This window comes from Calidris pugnax, unplaced genomic scaffold (genome assembly GCF_001431845.1).
Source record: "Calidris pugnax isolate Ruff unplaced genomic scaffold, ASM143184v1 scaffold135, whole genome shotgun sequence".
In the NCBI taxonomy this organism is placed as follows: Eukaryota; Metazoa; Chordata; class Aves; order Charadriiformes; family Scolopacidae; genus Calidris; species Calidris pugnax.
Genome location: NW_015090961.1, coordinates 668,579 through 694,329, shown reverse-complemented (window position 1 = coordinate 694,329; position 25,751 = coordinate 668,579). Strand labels below are relative to the sequence as shown.

Sequence of the window (25,751 nt, the reverse complement as noted above, 5' to 3'; positions counted from 1 at the left end):
TGCCCTGTACTGAACAGGAGAGGCTTATCCTCCTCAGACACAGGCACGTTACCGCTGAGTGTTTTGTACATTTGTGCTAAGCCTGTCTATCAGGCTACTAAGTGAAGAATGAAAGCTCTATCCTAAGCGTGGAAGATTACAATAATCCAGGAATTACAGCAGAGACATTTGAACAAGAAAAAAAAAAATATATCAGGGGAAAGGAACATTTTTCATTAAAAGCATTTTCCAGCCTCTGCTTTATCCTTGGTACCATTAGTTTGAAATGTTGAAATCCAGTTCTTTCTGATACAGCCTCCTGTGGAAGATGAAAAGCACTCACCTTCCTCTCTTCACAGCTGTAAGCCTGAGACAGACTCTTTTTTTTCTACCACTGAAGTTTTGATAAACCCCTCACACCTGCTCCTGATGACCCAGCCTTCAGGAGTTCTTCTGCTTTTACAAGTCAAACAGCACATCAGCTGTGCACTCTGCAGATAACCCTGTGCTTATTTGGTCCCCTATGTTTGCAAACCGCCCTGTGGATTATTTCCTAATTCCGCTGCATTAGGAGACCACATCATCTTCACATAATGCCCACTAAGGCAAAAAGCAGGCAGCAAAATAAGTCACTAATTATGTGCGTGGGATGGTGGTGACCAGAAAGAGGAATCTGAACAAGCAGCAGCTCCTACTGGGGGCTCTCAGGCTGAAGTTGGTCGGGCAGAGGAGCAGAGATGTAAAAAATCCACGGACACAGGACGTGTGAGATCCCAGAGGATTGGATCCTAGGGATTTGGGGCTATGTGATTTTTCCCCTTGCTTCACTCCCAATTTGTGGCTTCCTTGCTTAATGCCATGCCACATGTTGCTGATCACATCTTGCTTCACTCATTCAAGTTCTAATATCATTAGCAACTACGGCATCTTAGTTGTTAATATTCTGGCATTGTCAAGAGTGGTTTTTTTATTCACTTTCATTGGCCAAAACCCAATCAAAGCCTTGATGCCTGCTGCAGGCATAATTACTACAGACCAGATACCTTACCAGCTGTTTGGTACAGAGAACCAGCTACCACAGACTCATCCTGCTGTTCCCTGACAGCACAAAAAGTGGCCGCAATTAGAGATGCAAAAAAATGCTAAATGCAACTGGGGAGGCTTCTTTTGAAGCGAAGCTTCCAAGAAATCATACAGAAAGCTGGAACAGACACTCCTCAGCCAACGGTTCATGTTAAGCCTTGTATAGAGGCACCCTAAGGAAATACATATGTTACATGAAAACTGCATTCTAGTACTTATTATGAAGTTCCTGTGTCTGCTCTCCTCCAAAAAACAGTTAAGAAATGCAAAACAGCTCAGACTGTAAGTGAATTACTTGTTTGAAGTCTCAGACCCACAAAAGTGGTAAAGGAGGAGAAGTTCTACAAATTCCTTTTTAGCCAACAATTCTGTACAGAATTCTCAGGGACTACACATCTCAAAGGACTGACGATCTCTTAATATATTTTACAGCTTTTAAGCCACTAGCTTTGATTCAAAGCAGAGCTTATAAACAACAGCTAATATCCTTACAAGGCTTTGCCTGAACAGTTGCTGGAAGCCTCTCCTTCTTGTCTTGATAGACAGGAGTCAAAGTAGGAAAGATATCACTCCCTACCCGCAACCCTCAATGGAGAACAAAGGATTTCTGGCCCTTCAGAGGCACCTCTCTACCAGCCAGAGGCAGAAGAGTAGCTAAGCAGCACGCAGCTGGGGACCAAGGAGCACAGCTCCGCTCCACAGCTCATCCAGCTAATTAAAATTCAGATTATGAGTATGGCTATTTTGCTTCCAGGAGCAAAACAGCTCCATGCTCCTTTTTGGCCAGGCAGAGCATCTTGTTCTCCTTTCTTGTTACCACCAACTGTGATGAAACAGCCAAGGAACCATGGGCCTGGGTAGGACTGAAGGAACATTACCACCTTGTTCAGCATCTCCAGCCACTTGCCAGGCAGATCTCAGCGCTTCTGACCAGGAGTGTTTGTACCAGACACGGGGAGCTGCACAGGAGATGACAGCTTGTGCTTCTCTGGAATGGTGTTAGGCATCATAAACTCAGCATAAAAATCCATATTAAATGATGCCAATCTGGCCAAACTGCCAGGAGTGTTGGTTTGCAGCAATAATGTGGCATGTAAATCCAAACGGAGAAAGCAGCACTGTAAAGTGAACCTCCGGGGAAATTACTCTGTCTCTCTCGCCTCCATTCATCTCCGCTGCCTTCTCTGCTGGCCCTGCATGAAGGACATTCCAAGAAATACTTCTTGTAGCCTGCGACAGCTGTGCCATTCCATTCTCGGTTTTGCTCTGAGTAAAGATGCTGGGACAGAGAGTGCAAAGGAGACCGAGCTGAGAAAACTTTCCCTCCGTGATGCCAGTGCCACCACGGGGTCTGGTCTCGTGCAGACACACCTGGGTAAGCACTGAGGGGACCTGTCCCTGCTTCTACCAATGTCACACACTCACGGAGGCACCGGCAGGTTCAGCGCTGTCAACTCTGATCCCATCTCAGTGTATTTTCAGAAAGGCAAATCTCCATTTCACATGATAACTGGCCCTAACAAAAGCCACTGCCTAGTTGAAAACACATAGTTGAAAACCGGCCCAGAAACAGCACACGGCATCTCTCCATAGCATTTACTACCATGTTTTCCAGGAAAAAGAGGCCTTTAGCTCCAGCTATGAGGAGTTAAACTCCTCCATTAGCGATCGGGAGCTTTCCTTTGGTTCTGCACCAAGTAACCAGCCTCAGTCCCGCAGTGCAGAGCACAGTTTTGATTTGTTCAGGAAAGCTTTCACCATAAATCCATCTGCATTAGAACAGGAAATCTTCACTTTCTTAATTCAGTACACATCGTGAGGCTGCAGCCGATCCAACTCAGCACCCTGACCTCCACAAGGCCAAGCCCCCGGGGCTGTGAGCTCCTTTCCCGAAAGACTGGCACTGAAATGGCTTTTTCCATCTTCACACAAGCTTTCTGGCTGTGTCACCATGTGCAGAACCATCTTTTAGCAGGTAAAACAAGTAAAACCATAAAAGGTTTGCATACAGGAAAATTCTTCTGACTCCTTTTCTTGCACTCAAGCAATAAAGATAATAAAGTCTATATTTGCACATGTAGTGTCTGATGTGAAGCCCCAAAATCACAGGGAACAAACAGAGAAACAATGCTTAAAAACTATGCACAGGAATCGGAGGGAACTGCAGGTGTTCTGCACACTTGATAATCAATTATTTTCTAATTGTTACTCTTTACTATTAGTCCATGTGTTAATTTAGTCACAGAATTTCAAGCACCTAGCCATGAAAATATGGTCCAGAACCCAAGCTTTCTGTGATTTTGCCTGCAGTAAATACCACTAGGATATTTACTAGAAAACTATGAACCCAGGAAAGATGTACAGTTTGATCTGCACAGTTCTTATACTCAATTTATTTTCAAGGAGAAAGCCTTGACCTTTCCTGGCTGGACATTCCGCTCTAAAAGGCTTGATGCATGTTTACGGAAAAAAAAACCAGACAAATTAGGTCAGACTCTTTGCCAGCCACATCCAGAGCTGACAGGCAAAGACAGACTGCATACCAGCTTATAATTCAAAGCACATAAATCATGACATATATTTGATTAATAGTTAGGTTTTTAAAGACAATCGGGAATTTTTTCATGTAATTGAATAATTACAATTGTTCCTTGAAAATATTGAGCGAATGGAGAGTGAGTGGGGAAGAAAGTCCAATATTGTGTTATTTGCTAGTATTTATGGAAAGATCGTGAGGCGGCACTACGTGGGGGACCCTGCTAAACTGCTTCCAGCCAAGCAGACGAGCATTTTGGGGACACACCAATGTGCAGAACACTGTACCTGAGCTGAGGCTCCTGCTGAGCACCCCGGCATGAGGATTTCACTGTCTCAGCCCCAGAGTGAGGCAGAAGAGAGAAGGTCCTGGATGAGCATCAACACAGGTGCTGTCAGCCCCTCCTGCTCTTCCTTCACCAGAAAGGGAGCCCAGAGACTGCCCTCACCAACCGCTGTGAAGCTGCCATGAAAGCCACCCAGGCCATCTGCTGCTGACACGGCAGGACAAGGGAGCTCAGATGAGCTGGCCTCAAATGGAGCTCAGCTTATTTCCTCTGACAATCCCTTTCCATGGACACTAGTGAGAGGTCCCAGCAAGGTGTCAAAGTGCAAACACTACAGGACCCAACTCAAGGCACGTGGCAACAAAACCATGCTGGGCTAGCGTGGCTGTCACCCTTCACCCCTGTGTCGATGGGTCCCTTTGTGTCCCTCCAGCACCCAGCACTTGCCCTTACTTACCAGACACTCGATCGACGCTGTACATCCTCTCCAGCCGCTTTCTGTGCCACCCGGTCTCACCGGATTGATGCTGCTCCAAGTCAAAGGAGTGCTGGGAAGGGGCCACCAGCCGGGCACAGTTTGGGCACTCCTTGGAGCCCTGCCGGCTGCCTGGCCAGCCCTTGCAATGCCTGCCGACGCCGTGAGAGCCACCAGCGCTCTGCACTTGGTGGCCGTGGTGGCATTCCTCTTGGGCAGCCCCCTTCATCACCACCAGTTCCATACTTTCGTTCTCGTGGTCTGACAGCATCGGCCTCTCGCCGGAGATGGTGTAGACTCGTGGCTTCGGTCCCTCGCTTGGCATCTTCTCCGTCTGGTCCTCGGAGAAGCTCCTCTCAAACTTGCCGTCCGAGATGACGGAGAGCCGGCGCTTGTTCTGTGCCGCCTGCTGCATCTCGGGGGAGTCCTCCTGTCCGATGTAGGAGTCTGCTAGCAGGTGATCTGAAACAAACAGCACACGTTCCTTAAAATCAAAGCACCCCAGACACCCACAAATTCAGGAAGCTCTTCGTTAACCGCTGCAGAAAGGTGAAGGGGGAGAGAGACATAGCAGGTTCCTCCAGGAACCCTTCCAGACGAACGTGTGCCCAGGGCCTTCTAAACCTCCAGAGCTGGGACTGAAATGACAGACATGTCTCACAAATACACCCAATGTTTTAAGCCTGTACGGCCACCAGACAAGGCTAGAAGCAAATCAGAGAATCACCGAATCACCATGGTTGGAAGGGACCTCTGAGATCATCGAGTCCAACCTCAAAAAAAAAAAACAAAACAAAACAAAAAAAACCACACAAAAAAAACCCCAACAAAACAATGCAGGTCTCATTGCACAGCCTGAAAATGCTTACGTGCAAAACAGCCCTCATTTAGCTGCACAGTCCCATCTGCTTCAGCAGGTTTGGCCACGCAAGGGCAACTGAGCTGGTGAAAGTCTGCAGGACAGGGACCAACACTGACTTCCCTAAGAAATGACAAACTCATTCATTCAAAAAAAAAATAAATGTTTTGTGCCCCATTTTTTAGAACTAAGGGAAAAGTGCAAACCACCAGCGTTTGGGGTTGTTTCCCCCCCTCCCCTGATTTTCTGCCAGTTGGTTTGATGTGAAAGAAATGCAAAAAGGCTTCCTTTGTCAGCTGCGGCACTGCGTCCTGCTCCCTGCGGCTCCCCGGGGGTCAGCAGGACCCAGCGTGTGCCCAGATGGCCACAGCACGGCCTGTGGACACCATCCTGAAGGAAAATGCAGCCGTGGTTTCCATTTGGAAGATGGAAAGGAGAGAAGCCCATGAGTGCAACTATCTTTGGAGCCCACACACTGGATGAAGTGCCAGGAAATCTCAGCATTTCCATGGCAATTCCATGCATGAACCCAACAGTAGCTCCCACCCACCTGGCTAATCCTTTTTTCAAGTGGCTGTTAATTACCTCTTACACTTCCCTTCAGATGGGAAGCAGCCAGGGGACTGTTAAAAAGGCTCGGCAGGGAATACATTATTCATGTGACTGCTACCCCGGAAAAAATAAAATCATTAGTGTCCAGCACAGACAGCAGCATTTTAAACAGAGGCAGAAAGCAAACCCAAGCCCAAACTTCACTAGATATTTAATGAACATCTTTCCTTTAGCTACTGAGCCGTGACCTGGGAGAACTCAGCAACAATCTGAGGCCTGGCCACCTCGTAGCTGGCCACGAAGGGATGAAGGAGGAAGAGCCAGGACAAGTCTGGTGTTGGCATGCAACACCACTGCTGCCACATTCTGGCTCCTATGAAGTGCCCTTGTGCCCCTCTGAGAAGAGCCCCCCCAATCCAAGGATGTAGCCTCCCAGCTTTTGAGTCTGAAGCCCATCCTGGATTGTGCTCACGTTGCCACGGGCATCTCCTCTGCTCTGGCTGCAGCCGGGGCTGAAATGAGCTTAGCTGGGGCTGGCAGAGTGTGTCACCCTCATCATGTTTTTCTGCTTGAGCTACAGCTTCCTCCAGCACCGCTGGGAGATAAATACACTTCCAGCCACTCTGCTCAAGAAGTGACTGTCAGGACCGTTCAAGGCTGACACAACTCAGGTTCGTTTCACTGGTCTCCTGGTGAGACCCCACTGCACCTGGCAGCCGTGTGGCTCCTTGAGCTGACCAGAATGAGCCCGTAGGAGTCCTAAGGAATCACAGAATGGTTTGGGTTGGAAAGGACATTAGAGGTCTTCTAGTTCCACCCCCCTTGCCCTGGGCAGGGACACCTCCCACCAGACCAGGTTGCTCCAAGCCCCCTCCAACCTGGCCTTGAACCCCTCCAGGGATGGGGCAGCCACAGCTTCTCGGGGCAACCTGGGCCAGGCTCTCACCACCCTCACACCAAACAAGTTCTTCCCCACATCTCAGCTCAATCTCCCCTCTTTCAGTTTAAAGCTGTTCCCCCTCATCCTATGGCTCCCTTCCCTGATCCAGAGTCCCTCCCCATCTCTCCTGGAGCCCCTTGAGGGACTGGAAGGGGCTCTAAGGTCTCCCTGGAGCCTCCAGGGAGAGGCTCCAGGGCAGTTCTCCAGGCAGAACTCCCCAACTCTCAGCCTGTCCCCACAGCAGAGGGGCTCCAGCCCTCCCAGCATCTTTGTGGCCTTCTCTGACCCTGCTCCAACAGGTCCCTGTTCTTCCTGTGCTGAGGACTCCAAAGCTGGACACAAGGTGAGGTGTCTCAAAAAAACTAGGTCTCTTGAATCTATAGATGATGCCGTCTTTCCAGACTTCACATGACACCCAAAACACATGCCTAGATGCAGTGAGGAGTCACGCACCTCACTGATGCTCTCCAGGTGAAGTATGAAAGGTAGGCAGTGGTCTACTTCACCCATGGTCCCCTGCACACACACAGCTCCACCAGGAAGAGAGCCTGATGGACCACAAGGGCCACCACCAGAACAACGACAAGCCATTCAAGTGGAAGAAGCTGCTCCACCAGCTGTCATTCAACAGCTTGTCCACCCAGTCCTACCAGCTGCAGGATACAGTGTCATGGACCAACTAATGCAGAAACTGTTGACAGGCTCCAAAGTCTCTCCAGCCACTTGTCACCCCTCAGGAAGCAGCAGGTCACCACATGTGCTTTCCAGCGACTCAGACTCTCTCCACTTCCAAGACTAACTGTGCTCCAGAGCCTTGGGAAAACACCACCAAATGGATCTTCAAGATCTGCCAAAATCTGTTGGCTAATAGTGCCAAGCACACCATTTTTTAAATTAAAAACAAAGGCCAGCTCCAAGTACTCATCACATCTTGTCAAACTTACTAATCTGTGTGGGCACAATGACACTATCTATTTCTTAAGACACCACAAAATAACGGCTGACAGCTGCCCCTGTTCCTCCCAAAATGAATACTTTATGGAAGACGTACAGCCTCGTTAGAGCAAACACAGGACTGGGCACCTTTACCCACACACTGACACCACCACAATTCAGAGATCCAAGAACTTCTGACCTCTGGCATCTATGGGTAAATGCAAAAACGAAGTGCCCAGAGTATACTAAGTCTGAAAATGCTCATCATCCCAAGTGCAGAGAGACCAATTCCATCTCTGTTTATAAGCATTGAGGTCTGTCAAGCCCCGTAAAATTTACAGCTGTGTAAGTGGGAGATGACTGGTTTCTAGTAAGAGTCAACTTTTTCCTGAAATCACGGCAGGGTTACAATTCTTGACTGGATATATTTGACACAAACCACCTGTCTGATCTAGCATGCAAAATGCAAGGATAATCCTTTCTTCCTACCTTACTTGTCCCTAATCCAAGGTATTTTCACTTGTACTCATCCAGGAGTTTCCATGCTCTGCACCACAGAGGCCTGTCACCACACCAGTGTGCCTTCTCTTTGTCAAACAACTGGATAATTATTTCTTTACATTCCATTTTGCACCTTCAGTAACCACACACTGGAGAAGCAACTTCATATGGGAAGGGAATGTGAGGCTTTACTCAAGACTTCTAGTTAATAAAGAATTTATCTTGGGAAAAAAATTAGTATGAAAGGAAGAGAGATTCAAACGTCCATCATAACGAATTATTGGCTTCTAAAAATGAACCCCACACACACCAGCAGCCCAGAGACATCACCAGTGACCAGTTCCCACGTCTGTGCTTGCAGTGAACTCGATTCAGGGGCCAAAGCACTGAACCTGCTTCTGCCGTGGCATTTGAGGTTAACAGTTTGCTTCTGCTAAGAAAGAAGTCAAGCTGGTCCGGAAATCAATGCTGAATTCATCCTGAGCCACAGGGATATTCAGTGAATAGAGAGAAAGGGTAACAGGAGACTTCAGCAGTGCCTGGAATTGCCTTCCAGGAGGCAGCCGAAGCAGGCTGCTGTTAACACCCTCTGCCTGGTTACCGCTGCTCCGCTTCGTTTCATTCTCACATGGCTCTTGCCACCTCTCCCACAACCAGCTGCTCCAGCCAAGCGCCGTGCCAGCCCAGGACAGCGGGACTCGGGAAGCCTGGCACCGCGCCGTCCTCTCCTGCCACCCCGACCAAGCTGACCTGGTGACACCTCTGTTCCCTCGCTTGCTCTCAGCAGCAGCACCTCGTCTCACACAGCTGCAAAGCTACCTTAGAGCAGACAAATCAGGTGCCTCAAATGGATTTCTTTTCAGCTAGATTTGGGCTCTAACGAGATTTATCGTGCCCCAGGTATTTAACAGCAAGATGTAGGGAAGAGGACGAACATGCTTGATCTGTAGATCGTGTGTCTAATGGCAACAGAAACATCCAAATCACATTTTCAACCCTTCCCTGTCAACCTGGGCCAAGTCTAACAGCCCATCCAGAGCCCGGGGGCTCAAAAGCCCAGCCCCAAGGGCCAAGACACTTCTCACCCCCCTGTTGTTTATTTGATACGTCTCATTGGCTTCTCTTGCTCATCCCTGATATTTCCTTCTCCACCTTCCAAGCAGCACTGCCCAACGCAGCTGTCAGGGAATGTGTGTCACCAAAGACACGGCCACCAACCGCGATGATAATCTCTACTGGTTAATTTGCAGTATCACAGGAAAGCAAGAATCCACATTCTCTGTACATGTAGCTCCGGATAATTGGGCACTTATTACTATTAGATACTTACAATACATCCTTTCTGATCCTGTAACTGTAACTTGAGCACTCGCTCTGAGCCAGGTAACTGAAGGTGAAGGGACTGTCACATTTCCCTTTGCTGTCACACTGTTCTCGAGACAGGGACAAGCCTCAGCTGAGTGATGCCCGTTCACAACAGCCGAGGGTCTCTTCCAGCCAAATCTGTATCTGATGCAGCCTGCCTTGTAACCCCACGGGATGAGAAGTTTATAAATCAAGGCAGAATATAGCCACGAGGCACAGACAGAAGCTTTAAAAAAAAAAAAAAAAAAAAAAAAGGCCCAAATTTATTACTGTATTTAGCAGCCAAACTGATGATTAAAGTACCTTAGATTTAAAACTTCAGCTCCAGCATCAGAATCAAAGTGGCAAAGGGGAATCCAGATTAAACCCTATTAAAAAAACATCTGTCATCTCAGAAAAATAAATTTCAGAGCAACAGTTTTCTCTTCCCTGCTCCACCTGGACCTGGTGTTTATGGTACCAGCTTTAAATGAAAGAACTGAAGACGACCAGAAAGATTTTAGGTTTGCAGTATATGGAGTTACAGCATTGTTAAAAGGAGGAGGAATTAATTTAATGCTTTTTTTGTTATTATTTTATAGAAGGAGGAGTCCAGGTGACACTCGCAATAGGAAAGCAGACAGCTGCACTGGCTGGAACCCAGGGCATTGCAAAACCCTCTTCAAACGGCACAGCTGAGCAGTTCCTCTTGCCATTTCAGCTCTGAGACGTTCCTTATGCCTGTCACTGCCCTGCAGGTGTGCTAAGAGGCTGTCAGGTCCTCTTCTCCTCTGCTCCCTCTCTGAGCGTGCATCGTGCTCCGTACCACGTCAGCACTGTCCTTCCCGACGCCAGCGCAGCCAGCGGGACCTGCCAGCACAGGGCTCCTGGCTCTGGGGACAGGCTGGCAGCCCACCCCACCGCTGCGCAGGGCTGAGATGCAGTCAAGAAAGAGGCACAGTAAAAACCATGAGATTTGTTCAGAATATTGAAGCATGAGGTTGGGAAGCATAGGGTGTAGAGGGGGGGGGTCGGTCTCTTTTCTCAAGTCACAGGCGACAGGACAAGAGGAAATGGCCTCAAGTTGCACCAGGGGAGGTTCAGGCTGGATATTAGGAAAATTTTTTTCACTGAAAGGGTTCTCAGCCATTGGAATGGGCTGCCCAGGGAGGTGGTTGAGGCCCCATCCCTGGAGGTGTTCAAAAGACGGGTTGATGTAGTGCTGGGAGGTCTGGTTTAGTGATGATGCTCCTTGTTTGTTGTGTGGGTGTCTATTTTTGTCAGTGAGGTTGACGGTTGGACAAGATGATCTTTAAGGTCCCTGCCAACCTAGAAGATTCTGTGATTCTGTGGGAGTTAAAAATGGAGATACAACTATTAAAAAAAAAGGTCACGGTGGCATTTCAGCCAGGCGGTAGCTTGAGGGTGACATGCACAAGGTTTGCTGTGGGATTACCCGGAGCCTGGCCAAGCCAGCCCCACCATGGCTTTATGGAGCACCCTGATCCTACCGCTCCCAAGGAGGGAACGTCACACGCTGCTCTGCAAAGCCACCGAGAAAAGGCAAGGGCTGCTCCAGTACGGGAGCTGCTCGGAGAAAAGAGAAGGTCACTTAACTGTGACAAAACGGTTCCAATTAGTCTTCTACGCTGAAATGGGCCTAGAAAACAAACAAGCTGAAGACACTGTTGACATTGTGCCTCATAGATGAGTAACCTTTAGTCTGGCCTGTAACGTTAATGTGAATAGATGAAATTGTTACTGCGAGACACGACCCAAAGGAGCAAATGGCAGCTCCACCACCAGCCTTAGCATTTCCATGGTAACACCGTGACCTACATTTTTATTCACTTTATAAGTAAAAAACCATATTCCATGGCAAGTTTGAGGATACGCTTACACCATACCTGCACTGGCCAATCCTGGAAGCAGCCTGAAACCCTCAAAGATGAGATTTGACCCCTCTGCTCTGCCCTGAACTCACGGTGCCTACAAACCCCTCCAGACCTAGAGAGGTCTTTCTAGAAAGGCCACCTCCATTGCTCAAGGCCACCACATCAGCAAAGGGACATTCCAAGAGCTGGGCCAGACACGCTGCTGTGGTCTGTCCTGGGGACAGGGACACATCCCTGGTGCTTACCCTGAATCAGGCTCCACTGGCAGCTCCACAGTTTAAACCTGGGCAAGCTGAAGGTCCTTCTTATGCCTCAATGCCCTCGGTATCTTTTTCCTCTCACAGTTCCAGCACACGGAGATAAAGAAATCTAAAGCAGTATCTCAGTGTGGGGCCTCTGACATCTAACCTGGAAGAAGGAGACTCTGGGCACGTCCAAAACTCTTTATCCCACAATCACTCCGAGTTATTACTGCTTCTACATTTTGCTCTTTGAAGCCTTTTTACACTTCCCTTTCACAACATTTCAATCCTTTTCCCTGTCTTTCCTCTAGGTCTGTCCCAAGGGACACCCACTCCTACACTAGAACCATGCCATAGACAGGATGGGAAGTCTTTGGAAGGTACCAGAAGGCTACAAGAGCCAGGCAGGACTATGGCAACAGCCTTGCAGTCAGAATGAACGTGGACCATGGGAGTGCTCATCTTGGGAACCTTCCCTGACCTTCAGCCTGTGTGAATGAGCCAGCAAAAGAGCAGGAGATGCATTACCACCTCCCTTAACAGATCACGTCCCCCCAGCTGCAGCAGAATCCAATCCTCCCTTTTTTCTAATTCCTCAGAATATCTTAAAGATCAGGAGAAAAAAAAAAAAAAAACTGAGTGACCCCAAGGGGACAATCCCTTCATCCTCTGCCAACAGCTCATACCCCGTCACCAGGCAGCTTCCCTGTTCCAAGAGAGAAACAAAGAGAATAAAAATCAGTGTTGCCATCATCCCTGCTGTAACCTCACAGAACAGAGTCAGGGCACTCTGAGCCAAGCGATGCAGAAGTAAATGTACTTCCCACATCACCTGAAAAAACCTCCTTCCAGAACAAGACACCAAAGAGTTGCAGAGGGACAGTCACACAGTATTCCTGAGCCGTGAACTTCTGAGGTCTCACATCAGGAAGAATCAGATGTTGTAACCAACAACAAATAATCTCCCTCACCTTTTTCTCACTACACATACACCCCGCAGTACCCTGCAATCTCCTTTACCTCCTGCTGATGTTCAATTCCATACCCACTGCCCTGCTGAAGGAAGCAGAGCACGGACAGAGCACAGACAGCTTTATTGAAAACAGAAGATAAGCAAAGCCTTGAGAACGACTTGACCCTCATTAAAATGCTTGGACAGAGCAGCATGATGCTGATATGCAATTCTTCATTAGTTCTTCATTAGAGGTGATAGGACAAGAGGAAATGGCCTCAAGTCGCACCAGGAGAGGTTCAGGTTGGATATTAGGAAAAATTTCTTCACTGAAAGGGTTATCAAGCCTTGGAATGAGCTGCCCAGGGAAGTGGTTGAGGACATATTCAAAAGATGAGTTGACATGGTGCTTGGGAATATGGTTTAGTGTTGGGGTTTTTTTTCTGTTTTTTTTTGTTTTGTTTTGTTTGTTTGTTTTGGGCAGAGTTAAGTTGATGGTTGGACTAGATGATCTTATAGGTCCCTTCCAACCTAAGTGGTTCTGTGATTACTACTCCCCAGTTTCTCAAAGCCATTCTGCCACACACGTACACACAAGCTCTCCAGAGGAGCCCTAGAAATAGATTCCGGGGTGTAGAAGTTGCCACCAAAGAATAATCTCTTTGATCAGCTATGGAAAGTGAGGTAAGAGGTGGGATGCAGAAGCCATTACACCACCTCCTTCCCTTGGAGTCAAGAGACTCTAAAGATAAAAGAAGTCAAACCAAAATGGAGGATCCTCAGAGAATGAAGTGGAGCAGAAATGGAGTAAGTTGGGGCTGTGTCTGCACACTTGGCATCTCCATCCAGATGGTGGGTCTCCTGTGTCTATCTGGGGTGTCACAGAGCTCTACCCATCCAACGAGGAGCTGAAGCAGGTAAAGCAGCAAGAGAACTGGCATCCCAAAGATTCACACCCACCTCGTTTTTTGCACAAGGATTGTCCTGCACAGGCAGAGAGGAGCTCCCAGATCTGCAAAAGAGGAGGATCTTGCCCTTTCCTCCTCCATTTAGGCCTCCACTGTCCCACCGATGGTTCTCCAACCTTCCTGGTCCTCAAAGACCACGATTCTTCACCCTCAATGCATTCAATCTTAAACCTTTTTTTTTCCCTGAAGTATAAACCACTGAAGTCAAGGCCTGCCTTCTCCCCTATGAACTAGAGTGTTAATGCCAGCTGCAGGCTGCTGGCAGTGCCGGGAGCATGTACATATACAGCTGGGGTTATTCCAGCAGAAAACAGGCCTATCCCACCAGGTAAAGACACTCATGGCAAAAGCCCAGATTTCCTTGAACAGCAATGTACATGCACCGAGGCCTCAGTTCTTCAGTGTGTTGAGCTTTCCAGACCTCAGGCACCACCACAGGCAAGCAGGAATTTAGCTACAAGAGACTGGTGGGCTTGGACAGCCATAACACCGCCTCTCCCTGCTTTCTTCAGCCAAGCTGAGGAGCTGGAGCAGATTCAGGTACTTCTATATATGTGCTACATCTTCCACTTATGTAGGAGAGGCCCTTCATTTGCTTCATTGGAGTCGTTGGGTGAAAGCTAATCACACCGCTCAAGCGCTCTGCTGAGCCAAAGGTGAAGGAACTTGCAAAAACAATACGGAGACAGAGAGAATTTCTGCAGGAAGGAAAGAGTTGACTTCTCTGTTATTGGACCACTGGGACAAACAAAAGGGAGCCAAATTTTCTACTCTCAACGCTTTTATAGGATAGCACCCTTCCTACCATGGTTATTTATAAAGAAGTGTTACAGACTGTGTTAAATTATACACTGTAGAATTTCAAAAGATGCCTTAAAAAAACGATTCTTTTTCCCCCCTCTTCTATAAACATTTAGAGTAATTTCTAGGGAACTTTATTTCCAAGTCAATACTTAAGGATCCCATAAGGACTGTGGTATATCCATGTGTACCTCTTGCTGCTTGATTCTTACCTATGGCAATTAAATTCTTGTGGATTCAAATATGATCTCAAGCCTGACACACCACAGGGGTAGTGGGTATGAGAAAGCTTTGCTGGAGAGCGTACAGGTATTTTGCAGGCACAGAGAGTGCTTAAGCACTGGTCTGGGGAGCATAAGAGCAGCACATTAACCAGGAGTCACATCATCTCTGTTTCCATGTTCTCCTTATCTACAGTCAGAGAGAGAAACGAGCACCAGGGAGCACCCATAAGGCTGAGTAAAACAACGGCTTTGTAAGGGCACATCAGAGAGGCTCCTTGGCCTTGGCCAGGGCTCCCCAGGTCTCAGGCATCTGAACAGATCTGCCATTTCCCCTCGTCCCCATCAGAGATTCTCTGTCTGGCCTGAATGTGACCCCACCAGCACTATGAGGGCACTACAAAGCGAGCAGGAGTCCACCCTTCTTCTCCCAGTTGGAAACTGGGATGAGGGACTGCAGAAGAGGACTGACAAAGACTCCAGCTGACAGAAGAAGCTGCAAAAATGGCGATGATAAAGGATGTCTTTGCCATTCCAGGAAGCTTCCTCAGAGCTGCCCAGCTGGTCTCTGTACCCTCTGTCCAACTCCTTCCTTCCCTTTGCCCCACAGACGCCCCACCTCAGCTGCATGAAACCCCAGCCCTTCCCTTCCTACCACCATGGGTTGCTCTTAGACCAAGTAATTTAAGTAATGTATCACTGGAGTTTCTCATGCCTGAAAAAAAATAATCAAAGAAAACTGCAGTACGCTGTTTTAAAGCCCTTCCATTCACAAAGTTAGCACAATTCAGCCAAGGACAACTTGAAGGGCATTAGAAGAGATCCAAGAAAGAACGCAGGGATTCATTCAGATGGGTGTGCAAGACTAGTGTGACTGGGCTTGCTCTTTTAGGAAGAGGCATTTCCTACCTGTAGAGGTTTAATTAAACACACACACTTACAGTTTACCTAAAATGGTAACATCACTCTACATTACATTCTATTTAATAACCTTATCCCCTGCAAAACAGTTCAATGCTACAGAACAATCTGCTACTTGCTCACACGGGATTTTCTGTGGATTCCACAGGATTTTCCTATAGGTTTTGTAGTGAATTTATCATCTGCAAAATGTTTTCTTTCCTCACAGAGTAGACACGGCCATGTTAGCAGTCATGTGAGTTTCCCTCATGGTCCTTGCCCATCAAGCAGAACTCATTGTAGGCTGAGGGTGATTTCTGTGTCTAAGTAATTAACACAATAGATAGCACATGCTGGTGCCCTCAACAGACAAGGCAAACCTTGTTTTAACCCCTGATGAAGGAAACCTTGGGAATAAATCCAGAGGTGACCTTTGCCAGCAAAGACTGCTGGACAGACACCAAGCAGGTCAATTAGCACACTGTAACTCACCTTTTTTATTCCTCTTGCTTTACTGAAAGCAAGCCCTGTGCACTGCAGTCTTTCACTTCCCAGCTGGAACTTCATCCAAGGACATCAGTTCGAGGGGTGAACGTACGACAGGGCACTTGTCCCCTAAACCCACAGCCCACCCAACCCTTGGGTCACCAAACTGCCTGTTCTCCTCAAGGGCTTCACACATCCAGAGGGTGACTCCTTCCGTCTCTCTGCTGATGAGGTCTCACACTAGCCCTTTATGATAAATAAATGTGCTTTCATTTTAAGGCCTATTAATAAATAGGTGCATGCACATAGGGATATAAAGAAGACATGGCAATTCTCTTACCTGAGCCGTTTCTACTTTCGGGATGGTTTTGTGAGAGATATTCTCCAAAAGCCCTTGCAGCTCTGCACATCCAGGTATCACAGAAGGCAGGAAAGAAGAGAAAGAAATAGATGGGTAATGGTTAAAAGCCAAAGAAAGAAGGAACAGTTCAATATACTGCTGTTTTCCTGCAGCTGCCTTTCCCTCATCTTCAAGTAACTCTAATTTGAACCTGCTGCAATAGCAGCGGGGGTTTTCTGGTTATCACACCTCAGTTTTCCTCTGGCCAAAGAAGAAAACAGCTGGACTACAAGCCCAGGACTGTTTTAGTCTTTAGCTTCTCTGCTAAAACTGGAAAAAAAATATTGAAGTGTACCTATGTTAAACTTGGCCTTGTTTCTATGATGCACGTAGGAACTGGATGACTGTCTCAAACCACCTTAAGTTAAACCTCTTCTGGCAGCCCGGTGAAAAAGGGATCTCCACCACAATCCCAACCACCACCGCAGCCTTCTGCTCTGATCCTGAATGCTCCTGCCAGTGAGCTATCACACCTTAGACATCAATGCTAACACCCACCTCATCCACCTTAACCCTAAGCTCTCAAGCACCAACATTGCCAGTATTTGGGTTGCTGGAAAACCTTATTGGAGAGACCCCCCACAACACCCCACAAAAGCAGTTCCTGGTTCTCTGATAGATTCACGTCCTGTGGATGACTGAGATTTTACTGAAATATATTAAGAATCCACAGGCAGGGTGAGCTCTACCCGTATCACACATCAAGGCCTACACGAGAGAGCAAACCTATGAATATTCCAGCCACGGAAAAGCTTTCTGCTTTCAGCCCACACAGGAAAAGAATCCTTGGTCAAGGCACACATTCCCTGGTATACATTAAATACGATCTCCAGTCTCCTATTGCCAGAATATTGGTAAAATCCTGCTGCTGTGCTGCTTCTCCTGTGACTTGAGAGCTAATTCCCCAGCCATCCATTTTCCCCAGGTTTGTAGAACAATCTCCCCAAGGTCTGCAGCATCACAATCAGGCTGGTATTTGCCAGTGGACAGTCCAGGGTAGAGGCTCACAAACCACAAGATGGAGCAGCCACCCACCTCCTTGGCAAACCAGGCCAAGACACCCCAGCAGCCAAGCCCTCAGCCTGCAACCACACCAGCATCTCCCGGAGGAGATGAGGACGTGCTGCACCAGGGAAGATCCTCCATGCCGAGGCATCACGCCCACCATCCTCCTCCTTCAGAGATGCTCAACCTCAAAACATCCCTCTCCAGCTCAAGCTGCCACAAAAGGCCACGCTCTTACCAGCCATTAAACATCTAAGTGCAAAATGGCTTTGACCTCCAAAACAACCTTCTGCTTTGCTGCCCAATGCAGCAGCACATCCCAGCCTGCAGCGCCAGGATTTTCCCCCACTGCTTTTATAAACCTCCTCCCAAAACGGAAAAGATTAACAAAGCTACAATATACCCCCCAGAGCGACTAGAGCTGGAAGGAGTGGGAAGTCCATTTGTTATCCACAGCCAGCAACAGGGGATCGATATGAACGATGAAGAAAGAGTAATTTAATCTCCCCGGGACTAAATTTCAGCACAGCCAAATGCAAAATGCTTTGGAGCAGCGCAGCCGGAGCTATGCAAGAAGTAAGGTTTAACCTTCTGTGTCATTACAGGCTCACATGTGGTGCCGAGTTTTTCTGTTTCCAGATTCATAGAATGGTTTGGGTTGGAAGGGACCTTAAAGATCATCAAGTTCCAACCCCTGCCCTGGGCAGGGACACCTCCCACCAGACCAGGTTGCTCCAAGCCCCCTCCAACCTGGCCTTGAACCCCTCCAGGGATGGGGCAGCCACAGCTTCTCGGGGCAACCTGGGCCAGGCTCTCACCACCCTCAGAATGAAAATTTCTTCCCGAGATCTCATCTAAATCTTTCCCCTTTCAGTTTGAAGCCATTACACCTTGTCCTATCACTACATGTCCTTGTAAGAAGACCCTCTCCAGGTTTCTTGTAGGTCCCCCTCAGATTCTGGAAGGGGCTCTAAGGTCTCCCCATTGCCTTTTCTTCTCCAGCTCTCCCCAACTCTCTCAGCCTGTCCTCACAGCAGAGGGGCTCCAGCCCTTGCAGCGTCTTCATGGCCTCCTTTGGACCCATTCTTGCTGGTCTGGTACCAGGGTGTACCTTTAGACACTAGCCTGGGGTAGCAGTTCCCTAAACTGCTTTCCTCAATGCCTAAGCACCCCCAGAGATGGTCACGCAGAGGCTGTCACACTGGGGAACTGTACAATTAGCACTCAATCCACACTACAAAGAGCAAAGAGATGACCATCATGGTTCACCCATACAGGGGGACAAGTGCATTACGGATGTTCTTTCCACCCACTACCTTTCTGTTCGGGCAAAGAGCAAGACACACAAACGTAAAGTTGGGAGCTGGAGTGTAGCAACTTTAGGGAAGTAGCTGAGTTCCCATCCCTGGAGGTATTTAAAAGGCATTTAGATGTGGTGCTGAGGGATATGGTCTAGAGGACTTGGCAGTATTAGGTTTACAGTTGGACTTGATAATCCTAAGGGTCTTTTCCAACCTAAACGATTCTATGATTCTAACATCAGGTTGTGAAGCTGCAAGAGCACTCCTGAGCTACTACTGCGCTCCATCTCAGAGATGGTTAAGGTTCAGCCAAAGCCATGGCTGATCTCACAAAGCTCTGGCAACAGCCCTGCTGTGAGCGGACAGCTGGGCTCAAGACTGCCAAGATCTTTTCCACCAAGACTTCTGGGACTCCAAGGCTTCCCATGGAAACATCTGTCCTTGCAAGGCATCATCAAGACCATTCACAAATAGGGCACTTACACCCTTGGAAATGACTTTGAAGCTTCTCTTGTGCATCAGCAGTCACTCCATATAGAAAAAATATTAACAAGCAAGTTCTCAAGCAAGTTATCAGTGAGAGAACATGGTGATTTACACAAAAAAATGCTAAAATATGATGATAAAATCTAGTCTGTAACTAGTTCAAAAGCTCCAAGAGCACGTTAGCTCATACATCATTCTCTCCATTCATCTCTGCCAATGCCCGAAGCCGATGTGCCTGCCTTAAAATCTGAACGAACCTTGTTCCACAGTGAAAATAGCATCACTCAGAATAAGCGCCCGAGTTTAAAGGAGCTGCAGTGTCTCTGACCTCGCTCCTCTGTATCCCCCAGCAGATGAGGTGGGAGGATAAAACCCCAAGGTCTGGAGCTCCCAGAGAAGAGGCGACACCCAGACCTCTCCTCGCAGGTCAGAAGGACAGTCAAGGAGCACGTTGCTGCCCAGCCCTGGTTGAACCCGCAGTTCTGGCACCACTGTCCCATTTCCACTGCTCTCGGATGCTGCAGGCCAACCTAAGAGCACACCAACATGGATGCTTGATTACAATTAACTAGCAGCAGCTAATGAGGTAATGAAGCCTGCACAGTACATTGTGCGGTGGGGGTTTTCCAGCCAATTACACTGCAAACTTCAGACTAATTTTTTTTGCCTATTATCTCAGTGGTTCCCTTCCATATTCCTGCTTCCCAAGTGCCACCGGCTTGTCCTTGGCCGTGCCTCAGCTGATCTCCCACAGACGTCTGCATGTGCCCTTTGCCAAGGGGACTCTGCTGGCCACATTGGCTCCTTATGCCCAGTCTGCCCTTGCCAAGCCCTGTGTGCTCCTTCGCTGCCCTCACTGTGCTCACAGTCACCCCAGTTTACCAGCATCTCCCCGCATCATTAACGTGCCATTTCCCCGCTCTCCTTGGCTGCCCACTTGATCCAAATAAAGTCGGAGCAAAATTCAAACGCATGGTGTCTGCTCTATTCATCCCATTCTTTTCTATTTCATCAACGCCCTGTACTGACCTAAGTTTTCTCTCAGCTGAGTTTTGCCTCCACTACCAGAGCCCAACGGAGCTCAAGCCTCATCAAGCCTTCTGAAGGCACTGGACAGAAAACCCTTCAGCTGGGCTCAGAGCAGAGACACCTCAGGATAATTTACCTGGAAAGAGATAAAAAAGGAGACTTGTTTCACATAAATGTGATGAGGTACAAGGTGCCTTACAGATACAGGGGCCGATGAGCTATAACCCTGAGCGTATGACACTGCAAAAGCTGCATACAAATGAGCAGGTAGTACCGCGAGGTAATCAGCTGACGACACGGCAGGTTTAGCCCTGACTCATCTGGAGAGAGGTTTTCATTTTAGTAGCAGCTCAGACCTGCATGTTACAGTGTCAGCACAGCTTGGTCTAACAAAAGGACATCATGCAGGGACCACAACCCTGGTACGCGGCGCTGCCGAGTCTAACCAGTAAAGGCAGGAGAGTTTTCTCTGCCATTGCCTCAGAGAAAACACCACCATCTTCTCCAGCTTCTTCTCCATCCAAATGACTTCCAGAACGCGGAGGGTGGGATGGGGCAAGACAACCCCGGCAGCAAAGGCAGCTGCCTTTCCGAGGGCATTTTTCAGCACTCACTGCACGTTAGATGTCAAAGCCGGACTCGGGTCTGGAAGAGAAGCTGAATGAGATTTTGTGAAGCAGCATAGATCTAGACATACATTTGCTAGAAGGAGGAAAGCTGCCAAATAATAAAGATCTCAATTACAACGTGATGAGCAAGGAATAGCCCTCATGTCTCTGAAATAATCACATCAACAGGATAAAAGGGGCCCTGATGCATACTAGCAGCTATGAGAAACTGATACACGCTAATTTATGCAATCCACCAAACTGATGGTGAACTGAGTGAAGAAATGTGTGTACTCAAACACTCAGAGACACACGAAAGACCTGAGATAACTCCATGTAGAGCACAGCAGCGAGCTAAGCAAAACCTGCGCTAGTCAGGAGTATTACATGCAAAAATAAAGAACACCCACCACCTTCTCGCGTTCCTTCAGAAGCAATGCCCAGAGGAGCTGCAGCAGGAATCTGTTGTGACAGCATCTGACAGTGCTGCATCTCAGGAGAACGAGAGAAGAGACCTCCTGCATCATCAGGACCTACGTCCTCCTACAGCAGCCACCCTGCTCCTGTCACCAAGCAGGGAGGGGAACGCTGCCAGCACATCCACGGTTAACAGCTCAGCCATTTAGAGACTGTTGGCTCCTACGTTGTTTAAACCTAATCGTAACAATACCCTGACAAAAATTAAGTTTTCTGAAATGTAGGGAGATGGTAGCTGGAAAAAAAATAATTTTTAAATTTTGAATTCTCACTCTCAAGAAAGGGAAATGGGATGTCAGCAATGGATCTCAAAGTCAAAGACCCCATAGTCCTAGAGGAATTTATAGTCACAAAGATTAGACAGAAGAAAGGACAGAGTAGGAAGAAGTTAAAACAGGTAATCAAAGCTTGAGAGAGTCCATGTCACTCACAGGAAAACTCATAAGTGGAAAAAAGGAATCTAGACTCTATGAAGAACCCCGATCTAAACCAAAAATCGCTCACACAGAAAGAAACCCGGGATAAGGAACACATTCAAGAACCTCGGCGTTTTGTCAGTACAAGATTTACCCTTTCACAGCAATTAACGTCTCGTGGCCTTCCTTAAACCTGGTCTCGAGCCCTCTCTAAGTTGGAAGAGAGGGAGTGAGACCCAATTCCCATCTCTCTATAGGGTATCTCGGACTGGACACCAATGTCCTGAAATTGACTAAGATGAACCAAACGCTCAACTCAAATATTCCTTGTGCTAACTACAGAGATGGTTCTGGAACACCCAGTGAAAGTCTCACGTCTGTGTGCTCGCACCATCACACGCACCCAAAGAAGAGGCCAGAGCAACACAAAGCAGAGCTGCAGGAGAAGACTTACTTCATCAGCACATTTGGGGTGCCACTATTGTCCTACAGGCGTCAAGGCAGCAAGGAGAAAAAGAGCTCATTTCTAAAGGTTTTGGTCCTTTGACACCGTGCTGAGGAAGCCAAGGAGCGCGTGACAGACACCCCATGGACCAGGAGCCCCAAGAAGAACCTGCACAAGCCCAAAGCTCAGCGGCCGGGAAGCCACCAGCACAGGGGCAGCACCAAGGTCATACTCAAGGACAACTGCGTCATCCCTGCCTTTGGGCAAAAAAGGGCACACTGGAAGGAAAGCACATACATACATACATACGAGTGCTTCAAACCCGATCAGAACAGCAGCACTAAAGCCTCAGCTGGGAGCTGGACACAGAATCAGTGCAGAGTTTGCTGCCGGTCTCTCAGGAGAGGACAAGACCACAGAGACCAAAGTTAGCAGCCTCGCAGATGCTCTCAACAACACCAGCACACAGCAACTATGCCATTATTTTCTAGGAAGCTATTAAAAGGACCCAGCACACAACAAACTGCATGGAGCTTAATTAATTCTCCTGGGACAGGAGACTCCCCTGAGTGGCTCTGCAGAGATTTTAATTTAAGAATCTTGGGAGCTTGCACCTTCTGCTCAGATCCCATTACTCACGACAGCAAACAAACAACGGTCCCTGCTCAGTAAGACAGTCAAATGCACACACACGCTTCAGCCACGCATAATAAAAATGCATCAGCAGGCACTTGGACTTGCAGCGAATTTCAGGAGGTGATTTTTCCTCTCAAAAAAAAAACAAAACAGGAGAAGCACAAGCAGGGCAGAGCTCAGGAGGTCAGAGAAACAGTCCCAGGGCATCTCCTCCTGCAGCTCGAGGGACAGGATCCCACAGCTGCCGACATGAAGCCGCAGGGGATGTGATCATTGCAGTAGTGCCACCCACACAGGTGACCCAAGTCCCCAGCCCTCTCGGGAAGGACAGAATATTATTTGTAGCCTTACCTACTACCCTGCAGAGCCTCCTCGCTGTGCAGGAGTAAGATAAGGGTGTGGGGGATACGTGGAGGAGGACCCAGGGCAGAGCTGTGTGCGATGTGCTGCAGGAAGCCCCAAGGAAACCTTTGAGCAGGTGGGTCATCACCACTGTAGAGGTTCTGAGGGTGGCAGAGCCCTCCACCAAGCAGGGGCTGAGACACACCTGGAGCAGCAGGATGGAGGCACAGCAGCAGCACTTGTCCACACCAGTGCCTTCTCTGTGCAAAGAGGCAACGCGAGCAGCTCCTCAACAAGTTCTCTGCCCTCCCCGAAAGGTTTTTCGATTAGGCATTTCTAGAGCAGGGCACAAACAGGGAGGCACAGAAGAGCACCCATCCCATGCCCTGGTCTACATGACCAGATGCTCAAGGACCTTATGTTCCCCAGCCCAAGTCCACTCAGCTGACTTCTCTGGTCAGACCACCACACTTCACACCACCAAGAGTCACCTCTGAGCTCCCACACAACAGCAGCAGCAGCTTCTCAGCAGTTAGAGCAGGCAGCAAACCACCTCCTGGACCCTACACAGTTGATGTTACTTGAGCAGCATCTGCCCACCCTGGTGTGGGCTAACAAGCCATTGCGTTCAAAACACGTTAGTCGCTCCCAAACACCCACACCACCATTTGAAATCTTCCTGATTAGCAAATACGTTGTTTGTGTGAGTGGCTGTCTAATCCTACTGCCAGAACCCCATTACAACAGTTATGGTGCATTCTGTGTCATTTCTGTAATATCCACCTGGCTGACATCTGCCAGGAAAAATCCCACTTCCAAATCTCTGAACGCCACTGAAAGCGCTCACGGTTTCGTTACTGGTTACGAACAGGGTACATCACAACGTGGGGAAAAGTTCTAGGCTCTGCCTGGACACCTTTCTCCAGAGACACTCCAGACTTCGAAGGATGGATTTAATCACAACACAAACGCAGAGGAATATATAGACATTTTTTGATCTCTTCCCTTCAAGCCGTAAGACTACCTTTCCTCCCAGCAGAGCAGAGATGCCGAGTTACAGCCACAGAGAGGTGACTGAGATCTCTCAGCAGCGCAGATCGAGTCCTACACATGACTCCGGGTTATTCTAATGCAATTCTGTCTAACACAAAGGAGGTGTTATATAATGCAGCTGAAAAGTTTATTTCTTCCCTTTTTTTTTTTCCCCAGCAGCAAAGAGCTAGTTTCGCTGTAGCAGAGGCACCGACAGACCTACCCCGTTGCACAGCTGTGCCGTGGGAGCAGCCAAAAGCTGCGCCAGTGTCCCCGAGCAGTCAACGGGCGACTGCCGTGACACCTGTGCTGCAGGAGAAGGGTCAACTCCATCCCTCTGGGCAAAGGGCACCGTAGCAAAGCCCACCCGCGACAGCTTTTCAAACCCAAGTACAACCCAGCGGCATTTTCTAGGATCTCCCCTGTTTGATCCTAAAAAGCACTGGGACCAGACAGTAAGGGAAATTCTACACGAGCAGTATGAAAACGTAACAGGCACGATACAGAACCCCATTCTTTTAAGCGGTCAGCGTCGCGGCCTGGGACACTGCCGGAGAGGGCAGAAATGGTGGGGGCAGATTTTCATACAGCAGTTTGCCATCCAGAAGCTCGGGAGCCCTTGACGAAAGCCGCTGACTTTGCCCTCGGATGGACAGCCGGCATTTCAGCCGAGGAGAAGCCACCCATGGGGCACCGACCACGCTCCCGATTCCCCGAGATTAGAGAGACCCAGCCCTGACAAACCCACTCCTGACCCGCTCCTCGCCAGCCCGGCACCCAGAGCCCGTGGGGGATGTGAGCAGCAGGGTGGCAGCGGGGACACCTCTGGGGACAAACCGCCTCCCCCAAGGCCGAGGGTCTGCTGTGTGCGGGGGGGAGCCCACAGTCACCACCCAGCTGTTTTTGGAGGGCACGGCGGCAGCGGGCGAGGGGGGCACACCGGAGGTGACCTGTAGGGACAAACCGGGGTCCCTCCAAAGCGCTGCCACAGCCGAGCCCCGGAGGGGGGACAACACCCCGATGACCCTGCGCTCCGGCCCTGGGGGAGAAGCCCCGGGATGGTGGTTGCCGCCTCGACTGGTCCTGAGGGGCTGGAGGGGGGGGGGCCTTCCCCACAGCTCGGTACCCCGACACGGCCGGGGGCGGGCAGGGTCCCCGATACGGCGGGGCCCGCCCCCGGTCACCCACGCCCGGCACCCACCTCACTTTAGCAGCCACCGACGACATGGCCTCGTTCCTCAGCGTCTTCCTTTTGGACACGGCTGTGCCCATATTCGCGCGGGGGGGAGCGGCCGGGGGAGCGCTCATCGCACGACCCCGCGGCTGCCCATGCCGCGGCGGGGCCGGGTGCCGGGGCGCGCCGCCGACCCCTCGCTGCCGGACTCCCCTCAGCGCCCCGCCATGGCTCCGCACCCCCCGCGCCCCGCCGCGCTACCCTCGGCGAGTGCTGCGCTCCGCCGCCGCCGCTGCCTCCTCATTGACTGCGGCAGGAGGGAGGGCCCGGGCGCGGCCCGCCGCCCAGGAAGCGCCGCTATATTTGGCCGGCGGCTCCCTCCTCCGCCCCCGCCTCCATCCCGCCTGACATCATGGCGGGCCGGCCGGGGGGGGGGGGGCGGCC

At 49.3% G+C, this 25,751-nt stretch overlaps 1 protein-coding gene across 8 annotated transcripts in view; it reads right to left on the bottom strand.

The window, feature by feature from the left end:
- The window catches only part of NSMF (NMDA receptor synaptonuclear signaling and neuronal migration factor), a 51,012-nt gene extending 25,423 nt beyond the window's left edge, over window positions 1-25,589 (bottom strand). For 2 of the 8 annotated variants that reach the window (XM_014952345.1, XM_014952341.1), the window contains exons 1-3: window positions 25,335-25,585; window positions 16,297-16,358; window positions 4,342-4,821 (exon numbers count right to left, since the gene is read on the bottom strand). In XM_014952345.1, coding sequence (XP_014807831.1) covers window positions 4,342-4,821; window positions 16,297-16,358; window positions 25,335-25,441 — 649 coding nt within the window. In that variant the 5' untranslated portion in view covers window positions 25,442-25,585. Of the gene's footprint in view, window positions 1-4,341; window positions 4,822-16,296; window positions 16,359-20,177; window positions 20,261-25,334 lie in introns of those variants that run through there. The other 6 variants (XM_014952342.1, XM_014952343.1, XM_014952344.1 and 3 more) reach the window with 5 other exon arrangements.
- Between the last annotated feature and the right edge of the window lie 162 nt (window positions 25,590-25,751).